Here is an 18,037-nt window from a genome sequence, read left to right as displayed (position 1 = left end):
GAGTGGTGTATGTCTGAACTCTTAATTTTTTAATTATTCATTATTTAATTGTTATCCATCTGTTATGCAAATGTTTGGTTTATTTCTTTCATTTTGGCTGCTGAAACTGGCAGAGTTTACATGATTGAGCAAATAAACTTTAGGTTTGTGCTTAAAAATGATAAACTATACATCTGTGGTAAATAGCATTTTTGTCATGACCAAGGATGAAACCAATTGACGTAAAAAAAAAAATTAAGGATTGTTGAAGGCGTTCTTTTTCATCTATTGATTAAAAAAAAAAAAGAGTTTAACGAGCAGCCAGGGATAATGCAACAACAACAACAATAACAACAACAACAAAAGAAACCTAAAAAAAACACTGACTTAACATGGGGTAAAAATGTGGAATAGTACTAAAAGGTTAATTATAGTGAGCGGGATAAACAAGTTCAATCAGCGGTGCTTCGGTATGTAATTACACAGCAAGTGACAAAGTGTAGGAGGAAATACACCGGGAGGGAAAACAATGCATTCACATACAGACAAGTAACACATACACACATTTGCTGTATACACACATAGAGTGGGAAGAAACGGTACTGGAGATTGTTCCAATGAGTTCCAATATAACTTGAACAAAGGTTTACCAGTGATATACAAAAAACAGCAGAATAATTAGTTGTTTGGTTTCTGTGCTAGATGTTGTACTATATTTAACTTTAGTGTTGTTGTGCAAAGTACATGTACAGAGCCAATGAAATATTGATAGCAGTACCAATACACCAATATATTGATATACCAATACACCAATATACCAATATACCAATATACCAGTACACTAATACACCAATATACCAATATATCGATATACTGATATACAGTATCAATACACCAATAGACCAATATATCGATATACCAATACACCAATAATATCTCCTTACATGTATATGAAAGGAGGAGATGATTCAAGATTGAAGATTTAATGAACTTTATTAACCCCAGAGAGAAATTGCTTATACTTGGTTACAGTTGCTTACAGTCATTTACAGGAGGAAAGGAAAAGAGTAATAAATAAATAAAAAAAAAAAGAAAAATTCTTAGTTGCACAATAATAAACATAATTCTATATACAGATATTGCACATGTATGGAAAAAAAAAGGAAAGATATTGCACCAGTTATAAGTGCAATAGTTAATGAAACAAGAGGTATATACTGTATTTTCTGACATTTTTGTTACTGGTTTCTGATTGCCAGAAGTAGTAAAATTGTAAGCAGTGAGTTGAAGAAATGTTGGACCGCATGCACCGTTTGAGCCGATTGTCTTCATCAGATTAGTAGAAGAAGAAGAAGAAGATGAAAAAGAATCCAGGATCCCGAAGCTGCCAAAACAGATACTGTCATGATTTCACGGCTTCACTTTATGCCATTTATTTTCCATTTATCATGTTTTTGAAATATATATTTATACACACACTGAGAGTATTGTGTGTATTTTAATACACTGGCTCATAAACCATCACCACCTACGACTCTCCACATTAGCTCCATGTTTAATTGATAACGATGGCCACCTGGAGCAACAGCCTTTCAAGTGACAATCAGCAACCCACACGGGATTTGAATACGGATGAACGCGAACGCTTCAGATTAATTATTATCGCATTGCATTTTCATCACGTCTCGGACAAAAACGAACGGCTCGGAGCGTACACACCGCCGCCGCCTCCAAGAGGAACATTCACATGCAGATCCATGGCACGCTTTATACGAAACATCCCGGCGTGCATAGCCGTTATTATCCTTCTGTCGTAAAGCATCAGCCCTCGATTTGTCCCAGTGGCCTCCGCCCATAAGCGCAAATATATAAATACATAAATACATTTCGCATGGGACTGGAGCTCACGCTTATCGCCGCAGCTGATCCTGAATTGCTGTCAGCCCCCGGTGGGAGTTCTGAATAAGTATTAAAAAAATAAGGGAATATAATGTACAGCTTATACAACGCCGGGCACAACGGTACGCTGTCAAGGATGTCAAAGACCAAACTGCTTTGAGACAACGTTTTTTTTTTCATGCTGGGAAACTTACCGAGGGCCTGCTGAGTACCTGAACGCTTGTTAGACTGAAGTTAAAATGGTACAATAGTAGATTTCTCCTTTTGGGGGGGCGACTGGTGTCAAGCTCTTCTGGGTGAACAATGTGTTCCAGCGTAAGTAAATAAAACAGGATGAACAGAATAAGACAGAATGATTAAGCTAGATAATGCAACATAATTTTTTTTTTTACAACAGCTCTAATTTATTGCTTCTTTGTCCATTCAAGTGTAAAGAACTGCCGCAGTGCTTTAATTATTATTAAATCTCATAAAAACCCACAATTACAAACCCAACAAATTACACAGAAAATGCTAATAATGACAGGATTCTTCTTCTTTTTTTTCCCTCTTCTTCTTCCTTTCAAACTACAGCCTCATCAATCACACTCAAACACCCGAGGCCCCGAAAACACATCAGGAGTGTAAGTAAAGAACAAAAACAATAAGCAGTTCTTCCACAGCGTTCCCTTAAACATTTCTCATACGAGGGGGAAAAAAAGCCTTGACTGGTTTTGCTGCATGCGCTGCATACATCTGTACAGTGGCTCGTTCGTCACGCTCATCTGGCACGAATCCGCTTTCATTAGGGCTAAATGTTCACAGCACGTTGAAGGTTAATCATAAAAGGCATGGAAATTGCCGTTCCAGGCTCCAAATCGGCGCCTCGTGATCGAGCGTACGGGCCGGGGACGGCAGATGTCCAGAGCGACAGGACGCCAAGAGGATGGTGACTCCAGGAGAAAGTCTGCAATTGCTTTTGCCAATACCCTCAGGCTCGCTTTTGCTTGGCAGAAGATGGCTCATGTGCCGCCCGGTGCCACCGAGCCGAGGACCGTCACTGCTGGCACCGTGAAGTTGGACTCCAGAGTCATGTTTCATCTGAGCAGTACAGAGGAGCTCAGGGGGGTTAGCTATGAATAACTTCAAAAGTGCTACTGTACAGTCATGCTGAGTCGGGTTCTTGAGGCACATCCGCGCCATTTCTCTTCGAATAAACACAAAATGGCATGTCTCAACGCAATACATTATTTATGCAGTCATAGGAAAAGTCAGCGTGTTTTTCTTTATCAGGGCATACTAATAAAAGTGCGGCAGCAGATTTAAATAGGTTTTTCCAGAAAGTATACCAAGCAGGTGAGAAAATAAAAAATCCATCCACTCTTCCTATTTCCACAATCACTAATCCATGCCCTAATGCTCTAATGATTAGCTCTTTTATCTTAACATTCGGCAGATTGGTGTTTTGGAGCGCTCATGACCTGCATGTGAACCGGGAATGCGTTGTGAGGCAAATCATTTGGAATCTAGCATATACTTTAAGGAAGGTTGTTTGCAAAAGAAGATCCTTTAAGACAAGAGCTCGTCTACCCAAGAGTGAGTGGGCGTTCCGATATAGTCCATTCAAGGTTAGACGGTTTAATGTTCACAGATTTAAAGAAAAGTCTGAGATTTACATCATTTGACCTGCAAGAATCTCTAAGCCTTAGGTGTTTAATGTTTCATAAATGCTTTACGACGGCACAATTTAAACAACACAAAAAGTATTACTTGGCTTTCATGGATGGGTACATGGGAAAAAGAAAGGCGACACAAATTGAATTAGCCAAATTTTGAAAAGTTGAGAAATAGTATGCTTTTGACTGACAAGCTCAAGGTCAAGATGCTCAGTTATCATGCACAGCTACATGTTTGATAAAAAAATAAAAAAAACGTCACACCTACTGTATTCCCAACCAACCATCAAGCATGGTGAAGAAGCAGTGATCTGGGTTTCTGGGTTTTTTCTCACACCCACAGGAGCTGAGAAACTTGCAGTCATTAAGACAACAATGAACTCAATTTCAGATCAGAATATCACTGTGAGAAATTTGAGGCGATCCACCCAGCTGCTTAAGCTGTCCCAAAAATGGGGTCATGCAAAGGGACAATAATCCCCAGCATACTGGCAAATCTGAATAGCTAAAGATAAAAAGGGTGTCTAGACCTTATTTAGATGTTCTGAATCTTAAGTGAGCTACATGTATGCACAAAAAATGCCCTCAAACATCACTGAACTGAAACAATGTTGTAAGGAAGTGTGGGCTAAATTTTGTCTAAAAGGTTGCGAGACTGATAAACTCCTACACAGAATGCACTTTAAGTTATTGTTGCTAAATCTGCCTGCATGTTCCTCGATTAAAGCATGTACTTATTTTGTACTTGAAATCTGTTGTGGTGTCATCTGAGGTTACTTGTTGGTTTAGTTGGGAAAAAAGGTTAAAAAAAAAAAAACCCTGAACAATTATTATTTATTCCCTGGTAAATAATCACACAGAACTAAAGGAGGGTATATTTCAGTTTTTCCCTGTGACTGTACATTCTTTCAGTCCATGTTGACATTCCACCCTCAATTACACAGTGTGTGTGTGTAAGGTTCTACTGATTTGGCTACAATTTATAGTTAGTCAAAGTCAAGTTCAGAGTTCAATGATATAAAGTACAAGTCAAGTCCAAAGTGTCAAGTTTAGGTCTTTTGAGTTATAAGCTTTAAAGTTTGAGTTGTTTTTTCGAGTTATAAGTTTAAAGTTAGGGTTGTAAGCTTTAAGGTTTTAGTTGAGTTATGAGCTTTGAAGTTTTAGTTGGGTCATGAGCTTTGAAGCTTCAAAGTTTTAGTTGGCTTTTAAGTTATAAGTTTTGAAGTTTAAGTTGTTTTTAAGTTATAAGCTTTAACGGTTTAAATTGAGTTTAGAGTCACAAGCTCTAAAGTTTGAGTTGGGTTTTGATATATAAGCAGTGAAATTGAGCTGTAACTTATAAGCTTTGAAATGTGAATTTACATTTAGGCATCGGGCACATACTCTCATCCAGAGCAACTTATATTTTTATCTCATTATATATCCAAGCAGTTGAGGAGAATTTGGTGGTCGTGAGATTTGAACCTGGGACCTTCCGAACCCAAGTTTAATGCATTATATTATTACATTTACAAGTCAAGTTAAAAGCCATGAAGCTTAAATAGAAACTTCAAATTTATATATATATTCATAACCACTGAAATTTGTGTTAAGTGTTCAGTTGTATTATTTTAAATTTAATTTAATGTTCAAGACATAAGGGGTGAAATTGAGGTTGCATTCCAAGTCACAGACATTGAATTTCAAGTTGGCTTTCGAGTCATTAAGTCTAAGCTACTATTACATTCTGATAAGCAAGTAATGAAAAAAAAGCACATTTCTGAATGGTTCATACATTCTTATTCCGCTATGAACCTAACTAACCTTAGTCTTCAATATATTTCTTAGTATATTTCTTAGTATATTTAGCATCTTACCTTTTAGCTTTACATCGCTGTGCTTTCAAAGGAAATCCTGGAAAATTGTGCATTATGGGACAAAATCTCTCAGGCTTGACGACAAAAAAAAAATTCTATTATGTATTAAATATAGAGGCAATCGAACCTAAAGGCAAAGACTTTGTGAGGTGTGTGTGTGTGAGGTCCATAGAAGAGATGTCATAAAATTAAAATTTTTGATATGGGAAAATATGTTTTATTAAAAGCTGTGCAGAAAGGCAGATGTTGAAACCCCAGTGCACGATAAGTAAACTGTGGATATCTTTGAATTAAGGTTATAGGATCTGCTATCAAATACAATCATTTTACATCACGTTGCCTGAAGAGCTCGTGCAGAAAGTGCAAAATGTCAAAGGTCAGCCTGAAACTAGAGGCAGCATAAAATGCCTCATCAAATATTTGAAACATTTTATCACTGATGTTAGGGTCTACTGGATTCTTCAGCTTATTCAGATGCAGGTAAAGTTTGCAGCTGCTTCATTATCTTTCGTTGCTATGGTTTCTTGTTGCACAAAAGCCCAAATTGAACAAGAACATGAAGTGCAAATACAATAGTGGGAGAATTTGAGGCACCTCTTTTTTACACAGAAGAAGACCGACGTTCACCTTTTCCTTGTGTCTTGATTATGGGTTCAAGATGTCATGCGGATGTCAGACAGTGTTAATAATTAGCTTGTCATACTGTAGGTGGAGTTGAGTTTTGTGGCATAACTTTTGAAATTTGACTGCTTTCAAAAATAGTTTTTAAAGATTTTAGTCACAAGATATGAACTTTGAGCCTAGTTTCAAGTCATAAGCTTTAAAATTTAAAGATTTGAAAAAGAAAAAACATTTTAGTAAATTTTTTAGTTATAAGATTTGGAATTTGAGTCAATTTCAAATCATAAGCTTTAAGATTTCATGTTTTAAGTCATAAGCTTTAAAGTTTTAAATTTGACTCACATTTTAGTCATAATATTTACAATTTAAGTTGAGTTTTCAGTCATAAAATCATTATTTAGTCAAAAGAGTTTAGTCAAAAGATGTTAAGTTTGTGTCAAGCTTTTAATTATAACATCAATCAAGCTTTAAAAAATAATGTTTTAGTCACACGCTTGAGTCTATTTGAGTAATTTTGGTCACAATTTTCTATATTTGAGTCAGGTTTTAAGTCATAACCTTTAAAATCCGGGTTAAAATTTAAGCTTTAAGCTTTAACATTTTTAATTAAGCTTTTGGCCATAGGGTTTAAAATTCAGGTAATTTTTTTGGCATACACTTTTAGTCAAGTTCTTAGTCAGACTTCGAAATTTTAGTCAAAAGATTTTTTAAAAATTGACAAGTTTTTGGCCATAATATTTAAAATTTCATTCAAGTCCCGGGCTTTTAAATTTATGTAAAAATTTTGGTCATAAGATTTGAAATTTGAGTAAAGTTTTCTGTTATATGATTTAAGTCAGGTTTTTAATCATAAGATTTGACTTCTTTTGACTTATATTAAAACACACATTCAACAAAATGAATCCGCGGAACATGGAAACTTAACCAAATTGGGTAATTTGATGAGAAAAAGAGGAAAACTGGTTTGGTTGTTTTGCAACCAAACTTAAACTATGAAGTGACTCAACTGAAACAACTAGACATAAGCTAACAATAAGCACATGAATTCAATTTCAATGCCCAAATAAACGCTGGTATTTGGGTTAAACCATAAAAAATCCCTCCCAACAGGGTTTGACTGATGGTACTTCTGGTCGGTGACCTAGTGAACCAGAGTAAGGATATATTTATTGATGGAAACTTTAAAGCACTTATGTAAGTCGATCTGGATAAGGGCGCCTGCCAAATGCCATAAATGTAAATGTAAATTTTTGTGCAGTTTTTCACTACAGGGCAACTGTACCACAGGTTAATAATAATCAGGAAGCTGGAAGAGATGATAATTCAAGAAGTAAAAGCTTAGGAGATAATATTTCCACTCTGAAACAAACACTAAAGCTCTTGTCCATCCGAAAAACTCAGTTATTTTGTACATGTTCCTCATTTCCCCATCACTTGTGGGCTTTACAGTGTCTGCGGTAACATCACACAGCTACACGTGTGCATTCGTTTTTCTCCAGCCTTTCGCCAATGTGCCTAAGCTTCGGGGCTCAGAGCAAATCCGCCACCGCTAGAGACATCAAAGTGCAACGGTGTGTAGAGAGAAGACCCTCGGGATGCTCTCTAAGCTGTCTCTCTCTCTCTCTCGCATTCTCTCTCTCTTCCCTACACCACCCAGATGCGTTCGGAAGATCTAAAAACTCAGCCATGCAGCAAATGAAAGAACTGACCATGGCTCCTGCCAACCCCTTCTCCCCGCATTAATCACGCAGGGCAAGAGAAAGGTTCAACATCGCACGCAGAATGGACGAGTCATCGCTATCGGAAGACAAATGAGTTTTATTAGCACTTGATCGCACTTGACCACAGGCGGTCTGCAGGGTCGGGAACTGAATCAGGCGCTCCTCGTGATGGAATAGTAAAGGCATGCAGTGGGAATGTCTTTAATGTCTACCATGCACCACCACACTCTCGTTAATTACCAGTCAAGCAAAAGGGCATGTGGGTCAAATCCACCAGCCATCAATGCAATATTAATATCCTCTGGCCTGATGAGCGCAAGAGGCTTCTCCGAGCTAATTACTGGAGCTTTATAGGATACAGAAACAATTTGTGGTTTTCTTTGAATGTCAAACCAAGACACAGTGATGTCAGTGTTTGCATCTATAGTCTCATAAATCCCCAAAAGGATTGTTTTGTTCCTGGATAAGTCACAGTTTTACTGAAAGTGTCAAAAAATCAGTAGGAAAAGTAGTATAAATTGCAGGAGGAGCAACAGTAGTAGTAGTATTAATAGTAGCAGCAGTAAGAGTATTAATACTAGATATAGTAGCAGCAGCAGTAGTATTAATAGCAGTAGTAGCAGAAGTAGGAATAGTATTAATAGTAGCAGTAGTATTAATAGTATGAGTAGTAGTAGAAATAGAAGTATTAGAAGTTCTGGAAGTAAGAGTACTCCTAGCAATAGTAGTATTAATACTAGCAGTAATAACAGTGTCAGGAATATTAATGGTATCAGCAGTAGAAGTATTAATAGTAGGACTAGCAGCTGTAGTATTAATAGTAAAAGTAGAATTAAGAGTAGGACTAGTAGCAACTGTAGTATTAATAGCAACAATAGTATTAAGAGTAGGACTAATAGCAGCAGGAGTAATATTAATAGCAAAAGTAGTATTAAGAGTAGGACTAGTAGCGGCAGTGGTAGTATTAATAGTAAAAGTACTCATAGCCGTCGTAGTATTAAACTGTTTCTTCTGACAATGTCATAAAATCTTTTATAAGCTTTTATTTAACATTATAAAAGGTTTCTTTATTTTAAGACAAATATATATATACTGTACAGCTTGTCACATGACCTAGTCATTAGTCCATTCTCTCTCACGTGTCTCACACGTCTCTTTATAGAAAACCTCATTCGTTAAATAATGTGTTTAATCTATTTATTGTAAGCCTTGGGTTAGTCAGAGGCAAGAATTCGACAGCAGCTGTAAAACTGTTTTAAAATCAGGGTTAATAACGCGTATCGTAGGAGTGAGTTTTACTCAACAACAAACAAAAAATCTCACCTCTAAAAAAACTGAAAGAAATTCTTTTCATTTTGTCACTTTGGAGGTGTTTTTTTCTGTATTATTATTATTAACAATCAGGTCAAAGCCGGTCAGAGAAATGCCATCTGTAATTTTATGTTCTAAGTGTTATTCTGTCTGACGGTGGAAATCTGTGGAAATCTAAAGGTTTTTTGCAGGAAGAAGAAAAACCTTTAAAACAGATACTTACGACTTGACAAACGGATGAATCGTAGCTCCCAGCAAAGGCGAGCAAAAGAGCACTAAGACGTGTGTTTGATTTAAATGCCAGCGAGGGTGATTCAGAGCTAAAATAATGCTTTTGCACACAAAGCGACGTGAGGCCACTTTGCTACCGATGTTTTAAAAAGGACGGAAATCGATGGATTTATTGCTGGATGGATTTTAAAGTGAAGTCTAGCCTGAATCTTCATCACGTCCTCAGCAGCGGCGGCAGCTACTCAGTTCAGCACTCGCAGCACAAAGCATTCCTCGTAAAGAAAAAAAAATACATCTTGGACACTGGAGACTCCTTCTCCCAAAAAATGGGATGTCTCCTTAAAGAAAACATCACCACAGTAAGACGCTGATGTAAAGCATCAGGTATAAAAGTCTATACAGCATCAACATATAGAACATAATATAATGTAATATAATATAATATATGCACTGTTTTCTTACTAGTAACGGTATTTTCCCCAGTTTGATTTATTTTTTGCTTCATATGTATACTTTTACACAAAAACGCGAAATGTCACACAATCAGATCTTAGCCATTTCTCTTTGCTGATCTTGCTTATTTTTTTCGATAAGAATACCAATATGTTTCCTCTCCGAGGCTGTGCTGACAAAGTGCTTTTCCGTTTTCTGCTGCACTTTTCCCGTCGAGATTAAAACCAATCTGACAGCCATGGATTACCGGATTCGCTTCAGCCGTCACTGCTGTTTTATGCCGAGCTCGGGCCAATATCTGCCTCTGAGTCTAAAGCTCTCATATGAATTAAGTGTAATGATGTGAAGGAGGGACTCCATGTCATGTCAGTATAACGCTCTAAGTGAGAGAATGCTAAAATCACGGCTGTTATGTCACATCATGTGACTTTTAATGTCAAAAGTACTCGTTTTCATTTAGTTTGGTTGAAGTTTCTACGTCTATGTTTCTCCATAATCCCAGATAATTAATGGCAGATTTTTTTTTTTACATCCATTACAGATTACATTTTATACGGATAGAGATCATATATTTAAAAAAAATTCCTTCTAGCCTGTAACAGTATAAACACAGCACAGAGGGTCGGTGTCGGGAAGACTGCGCGGTCGAAACAGCAAAGGGAAGCTTGTAAAATGATCTGCCTGAGAGCATGCGGTTGCGGTGGCTGCATTGATTGCTCTGCACTGGATCTTAAATCATTCTTCCCCATTACACTCTGATCATATTTTCCTCGCTCTGTCATTCAGTTGCCATTTATTCTTCTTGGTTTGTCTAAGAGACTTTCAGGGAAGCCTGAGCTGTAAGACACCTTCATACACTCACCTTTGAGTTCTCGTTGCAGTCTGCGAGTCAGACTTGTGACCAGTGACCAGTTAGAGAGCAACGAATGCTCGGGGTGGTTTGAGCAAGCATTAATTCATTCATGCAATAGTAGTTAGAGCAACAATGTTAGTGAACGGGGTAGCAGTGCCAATTGGAAGTAGTAGCAGCAGAGGTATAAATTGTAGGAGTAGAAGAGTAGAAGCAGTAGTAGTGTATTAATAGTATCAGGAGTAACAGTATTAATAATAGCAGGAGTAACAGAATTAATAGTAACAGGAGTAACAGTATTAATATTAGCAGGAGTAACAGTATTAATAGTATCAGGAGTAACAGTATTAATATTAGCAGGAGTAACATTATTAATAGTAGCAGAAGTAACAGTATTAATATTAGCAGGAGTAACAGTATTAATAGTATCAGGAGTAACAGCCTTAATAATAGCAGGAGTAACAGTATTAATAGTAGCAGGAGTAACAGTTTTAATAATAGCAGGAGTAACAGTATTAATCGTAGATATGGTATAGTAGCAGCAGTAAGAAAAAGAATAACAGTAGTACAGTAGTAGCAGCAGCAGTAGTGGCAAAAGTAGTATTAATAGCAGTAATAGCAGCAGTGGTATTGATATAAGTAGTACAGTAGGAGCAGTAGTAGGAGTAGTAGAAGCAGAAGTAACAGATTTAATCATGGAATAAGTGTAAATAGTATGAGTAGAGCAGAGGTAGAAATATTAATAGAAGTAGACATACTCATCCTGTAGCAATAGTAGTATAAATTACTAATAATTACTGATAAAATATTTAGAATAATATGAATTAAATATTAACAGTAAGAAGAGTAGTATTATTAGTAGCGATCAGTAGTAGTATTAATACTATCAGCAGTAGTAATAATAGGATTAGGATTAGTAGTTGATGAATTTAGGATTAGTAGTAACAGTATTAGTGGTAGAAGGAGTAACATTAATAGTATGAGTAATAGCAGCAGTTAAAATATTGATAGTAGGAGTACTAGCAGCAGGTTAGTATTTGGATTAGTATTAGTAGGTAATAGATTAGGATGAGTAGTAACAGTATTAGTAGTAGACGTAGTATTAATAGTATGAGTAGTAGCAACAATAGTAATATTAAGAGTAGGAGTACTAGCAGCAGTAGCAGTATTAATAGTAGGATTACTAGCAGAATTAGTATTAATAAGATTAGTATAGGTAGTTGATGGATTAGGATTAGTAGTAACAATATGACTAATAGCAACAATAGTAATATTGATAGTAAAATAGCAGTATTAATAGTAGGTAGCAGTAGTATTAATAGTAGGAGTACTAGCAGCAGTATTAATAGTATGAGTACTAGCAGCAGTATTAATAGTATGAGTACTAGCAGCAGTATTAATAGTAGGAGTACTACAGTAGCAGCAGTATTAATAGTAGGAGTACTAGCAGCAGTATTAATAGTAGGAGTACTACAGTAGCAGCAGTATTAATAGTAGGAGTACTACAGTAGCAGCAGTATTAATAGTAGGAGTACTAGCAGCAGTATTAATAGTAGGAGTACTAGCAGCAGAAGGACGAGTAACAGTAATAGTATTAATAGGATTAGTATTGGTAGTTGATGTATTATGATTAGTAGTAACAGTATTGGTAGTAGAAGTAGTAATATTAATAGTAGAAGTGATAGCAGTAATAGTACAGTATTAATAGAAGGAGTATTAGCAGCAGTAGTATTAATAGGATTGGTAGTACGAGTACCTGAAGACGTATCTGTTACATCAATACTTGGACTAATCCCCCTGTACCCCAAAAGAATTTCCCCCCAGTGTTTGACTGATGGCACTTAGTTAGTACCTCAGTAACCCAGTGTAAGTATCTATCCAGTGACGAAAACTTCAAAGCACTTTTTGTAAGTGGATAAGAGCGTCTGCCAAATGCCTAAATGTAAATGTAGTAGGTGGATTAGGATTAGTAGTAACAGTATTACTACAGTAGTAGATGTAACAGTATTAATAGTATGAGTACTAGCAACAGTATTAATAGAAGGACTAGTAGTATTAATAGGATTAGTATTGGTAGTTGATGGATTAGGATTAGAAGTGACATGATTAGTAGCTATTGTAGCTTCAGTAGTATTAACAGTAGTATTCATGTACCATAATGTACCATTAATACTGTAGCAGTAGACGTACTATTAGTAGAAGTATGACAGTATTATTAATAATAGTGGTATTTTTACTAGCGGTAGCAGTACGAGTATAATGAGTAATACAGCGCAGGGAAGAAATTCTGTGCCAGAGGAATTAAAGGAACAAACATCCTTATGAAAAAGCATGAGCGTTCATGAACACAGAATATTTAAACCTACAGAAGTCCACACGTTAACGTGATTACTAAAGCGTTCCACACGAGAGGAAAGAGAACATCTTGTGTTAATAAGGAGCTGAACCGCGTGCACACGGCTCCCTCACCCGGGGCTGACTGATTACACTCTGTGACTTCACCAGACCTCCTTCTACACTCCTTCTGCTGTCTTCAGCTTTATCCAGCGACTTCATGACATTCACAGATCAATATGAATTCGCCGAGGCTGTGTGTACAGTACGTGGCTGCGGCTCTAATATCCTCTTTCTTCCAGTCACTGATACGCATCACGCCTTACTGTACCAGCGCTGGACTACATCATTTTCTGGAACAGGCTGAAACACAAGCCTTCTGCTCTCTAACTGTTGATTTTCTCTGCGCGGTCTCTCTCCGGCTGAATAAGTTAGCGTTTTTCTACAGCGCACAACCGACACTCTCGCTACAGATCCTGAAGATTTCGAATATCTCGAATAACGAATCTGATGGTTTATGAAATTTTATTTCAGCCACCCAAAAGAAACGCAAAGCTCTTGGTTTTGCTGTTAAAGACCGCTAGATTTGTCTGAGCGAAAGGAAAAACTAATAATGATAATCATGGGCAAAAGTCAATCGCTGTGCCAGAGAAGCCTCACGCTGAGCATCAGCGCAGGAGGTCCGTATTGATCAGCGAGTGTCAATCGAAGCGCAAAGCCATTTGGGTTTTCAGCGCTTCACCGGAGACTCACTGCCAGTTCTCATCACCGAGCAGGATTTTCAACAAAGACACACACACACACAAGTGTACACACACAAAAAAAAGCCACAAAGGAGAAAACACTTCAGGTTCATCGACAGCACACGGCACACAGGGGTTCAGTTAAGCTTGGGCTGTTATTGTTAATGGCAGACGGCTATTGAGCGGCTGGACAGGGGTAAATTGTGATTAATGCGACTTGCCGGAGTTGTGGGTAACTTTAGTCACATGACTCCTTCTTTTACACCTAGCAGTGTCGAAAACGCATTAGAAGGAAAAAACTATTGAAAAAAACCCAAAACATTTTTTCCCTTTAATTGATTTCCACAAAGCTGGATATGGGTTTTAATCTACAGCCTTAGAGAAGCTGTTTAAGCCTCAGGAAGCTGCATAGGATCAAACAGAATCTAAAACACACACACACACACACACACATACATGCACAAAAACGCTTGAGAAAATGTCAGCGGTATCCTAAATGCCGCTGATTCATTTTCATTTATTCACATTTGCTTCCCTTATTATTCACACGTCTTTTACTTTTTAGAAGAGAAAAAAATTGACTAAAAACACCATCAGATGTTAAACAGAAGTAAAAACATTTTTTATTATTTTTTTTTAAAGATTGGATTGAAATACGATAGACCTAAAAAAAATTCGTATTTCAATCCAATTTAATTTGGGTCTAGGCTTACCCCAATAACCCGCAGAACCTCCCCTGAAAAGAACAAAAAAAAAAGATAATAGACTACTTCAAACAGCATCATTCAGTTTCTTGCCTTTGAGTTCAGAAAGAAAAAGGACTCAAAGAACTTACCTTAGTATTTTTATTTTTTGGTTCATCCTTTAACCAAAGAGTGCTGTTATAGAAAAATAATCAGTGACTGAATGCAGTAATGGAACAAGTGCGTTAATATGAACCTCTGTGACAGTAAAGATGGGAGAAAAGGGGGAAAAACGATTTGTGGTGATTCACACCAAAAATCATTTTTAAAACAATTCCTAAATCTACATATATTTGCATTTCATTTGGTTGCTGTTCCTCTATGATCCTACAGGTTGCGCTCTCTGGTCCGTTCACACGTTATGAGGCAGCACAGCATCCGAATGATTTGCTCAGGATCGTAACAAATTCTAAACAAAAATCCAATCGAGATATTTATAGGTACTGTGTTAACATGGTATGGGTTGACCCCCCTGAGGATTCCCATCCCCACGCCGCCAGTGTTAGGGTTTAGATTTCATCATCACTGACGATCAGTTAGGTTTATTAGGGGCCAAATGGTGTTAACAGTTTGTTTTCCGATAAACGGTGTCTGAGATTTAAACCTGCGGCGTTTAAGCCACTGTGCATCAAGCTTGGGTTTTCCTCCAGACTAGGAGTACAGCAGACGGTTGTTGTTTTTTTTTAATGTAAAATCAATAATCTATCATTTTCACAGGGTTGTAACTGTAGCTCCATTTCAACAGCTCACCCCGGACGTACCGCAGCGTTCATTCGCTGTGTCACTTAAAAGCTAGAAAGGTCGCTTGTGTCGTCCGAATTCCCTCCGCTACATCCGTTCAGCTCGACGCCTCATCAGTAATGACTTTTCAGGTGAATTTGCCTTTCAGAAGGATTTCAGAAACAGGATTTCAGAAACCTGCGTTACGGTACAACTGTTCAATACAGGTTCTCACAAACTAAGGACAGGCACTTACGCTGTGGTCGATGATGCTGATGTAGCCATGCAGAGGTGGGGGAGCCGCTTTGTGCGGATTCCGAGTAGACGCAGCGGGAGAACTCCGCGTCCTGCCGTCACTGCTGGTGCTGTTATTGTTGTTGACGTTGTATATGAAGAACAAGCTGGTGCACATGGTGATGGCCAGAAACACGGCTGCTCCATGGCGCTGGGGGACATGACAAAAAAAATTCTTGTTAGCAAAACCTGGTGACCCCGTAGCTAGCTCTTCTCAAACACACCTTGAGGAAAGAAGAACAGCGCTATCCGCCATGTTCAACATACACGAGGTCAGAAGACGCTGATGGCGTGAACGCTTTTAAATGTAAAATTTGTAGAATTAACCTCGGAATACAAAGCGTCCCATTATAATCGAAAAATATTACCTCTCTCGATAAACTTGTTTTAAAGGTGCACTAAAGTTCGTTGTAGCTTTAAGGCGGAGATGGATTTTGTAGTGAAGTGGAGTTAATGGAAGCTCTAATTTGGGGTGCCACCTTTAAAGCTCATGAGATATTAAGAGTCGAGTTCAACAACTGACCTGCCTCTGACCTGTCAAAAATGATCCACACTCTGCATACTGTATATTAAAACTTCTGTCTTGTCTATGCTTTCTGTTCCTGTCTCCCAGGTCACTGCTGTGCAGGTGTAAATGTGTTACATCAGTTCATCTGTAACTGCGGTGTGGCAACTTCTGATGAAGAAGTGAAGACAGCGGTGCATTCGTGGCTCACAGCTTTCAGACTAAAACATTTTTTAATGAAGGAATACGGAAGCTCGATGACAGATGGACAAAGTGTATCAAACAGGAAATAGATTTTGTCGAAAAATTATGTATTTGTCTTTTTTAAAACTTACGTAATTACAATAAATCACAAAAAGAGCGAGGTTCATTTTCGACTCAACCTCGTACATATATGGTGTCAGTACTTTGACTTGGACATTTATCAATTCTCAAACGTGGATAAGCATGAACGGTGCCAATTCATCGCAGGGCACGCACGCACACACACACACACACATACACACACACGTACACACACTATAGGCAATTTGCAAACACCAATTCTAAAATCAAATCTGCATGTCTTTGGACTGTAGGAGGAAACCCCAGGAACCCAGCAAGCAACGGGGAGAACATGAAAATTCCACACACACAGAACTGATACGGGAATCGAACCCACACCCTGGAGGTGCGAGGCGACAGTGCTAAGCAATACGCCAAAAAGAAAATTGCCATTGTAATAAAAAAAAAATATATAGAACCTTGAATTCTTGTAAGAATTGTCTTTCAGAGAGGTCCATCTCAATGACAATTAAAGGTAACACTAACAAAACACGTGCAATTAATACAAACAAACACAAAACAGGTGAAAGTGAAAAAAAAGCGCATGCGTAATAGCTGTATGAGATGCCTATCATGCACAGTGCTGTCCAAAGCTTCGAACCCCGGACGCAACTGATAAAGTGAAGTGTGTGTGTGTGTGAGAGTATGTGAGTGTGTGTGAGGTGCGGTTCTATTGTTCGTGCATTAATGCGCTCCAGTTCCAGAGTTCCAGTTCTGCCCCCCAAACCCCGCACCGACCCCCAGCACAGATCAGCCTAATAATAATAATAATAATAGTAGTAGTAATAATAAGTGCATGCAGTGGTGATGTAAGTCAGTATAGATGTGAGACAGTAGATATATGAGACAGTAGATATATGAGACAGTATACTGTAGATGTGAGACAGTATAGATGTGAGACAGTATAGATGTGAGACAGTAGATATATGAGACAGTATAGATGTGAGACAGTAGATATATGAGACAGTATACTGTAGATGTGAGACAGTATAGATGTGAGACATTATTACCGCTGCTGTCCTCATTGCTGCTGCAGGGCTCCGCGCGCATCCAGCTGCACTTTGTTCCAAAACAGTGCACGAGATTATAGTGAGAGCCTGAGCATCTTCTTCTTCATCATCATCATCATCACCACTCTCTCTGACTCCGTCTGTGCATGTGCGAGTCTCGCGCTTTCACCTCCTCCGTGAGATTACGATAGAGAGAGAGAGAGAGGCAGCGCGAGCGTCCGCGCGTGTGCATCTATCTGTGCGCTCGCGCTTCTGCCTCACTTCTCATCCTTCACTGGAGCTCGAGCAGTAAGCAGATGTTGCCTTGCTGCGTGGTCTTAAAGCCCGCCGATTCAAAGTACTGTATTTCTCCGTTACCGGTTAGATTTAGGTTTATACTGTACCACTTCACTTCAGTGCTATTGCTCAGTGTTATTTCAACGAAAGTAAAAATATGAACTGATCCCAGTAAAAAAAACTATTTAGTTTAGCTTCTCTAATTAATATCTATTGGTGCAGGTGTTTGTTTACTTTTAAGCGAGTAGCTTATTAGTAGCTTATTTTAAAGTAGATTAATAAATCCAAGTCAAGTCAAGTAGGCTTTTATTGTAACTTTCACCATATACAGTTAGTACACAGTGAACCGAAACAACGTTCCTCCAGGCCGAGAAAAAAAAAAAAAACTAGCTAACTTGGAGACCTAATTAGCTGGCTAGCTGGGACAAGACAGATTTACATTTTAAGTTAAACAGATAACTATCTACGTTTTTTATACAAAAGAGACAACATAAAGTGCTTGTGCAGAAGTG

At 37.9% G+C, this 18,037-nt stretch overlaps 1 protein-coding gene across 1 annotated transcript in view; it reads right to left on the bottom strand.

Annotated features, from left to right (window-relative positions):
• Positions 1-17,484, bottom strand: part of st6galnac5a (ST6 (alpha-N-acetyl-neuraminyl-2,3-beta-galactosyl-1,3)-N-acetylgalactosaminide alpha-2,6-sialyltransferase 5a) — a 32,347-nt gene extending 14,863 nt beyond the window's left edge. The window contains exons 1-2 of the mRNA XM_053498817.1: positions 17,250-17,484; positions 15,373-15,561 (exon numbers count right to left, since the gene is read on the bottom strand). Coding sequence (XP_053354792.1) covers positions 15,373-15,561; positions 17,250-17,264 — 204 coding nt within the window. The 5' untranslated portion in view covers positions 17,265-17,484. The remainder of the gene's footprint in view (positions 1-15,372; positions 15,562-17,249) is intronic.
• Between the last annotated feature and the right edge of the window lie 553 nt (positions 17,485-18,037).

The sequence above is a fragment of the Clarias gariepinus genome, chromosome 1, assembly GCF_024256425.1.
Source record: "Clarias gariepinus isolate MV-2021 ecotype Netherlands chromosome 1, CGAR_prim_01v2, whole genome shotgun sequence".
NCBI lineage: Eukaryota > Metazoa > Chordata > Actinopteri > Siluriformes > Clariidae > Clarias > Clarias gariepinus.
The sequence above is the reverse complement of the archived record's forward strand: the minus strand, read 5'-3'. Positions and strand labels throughout refer to the sequence as shown.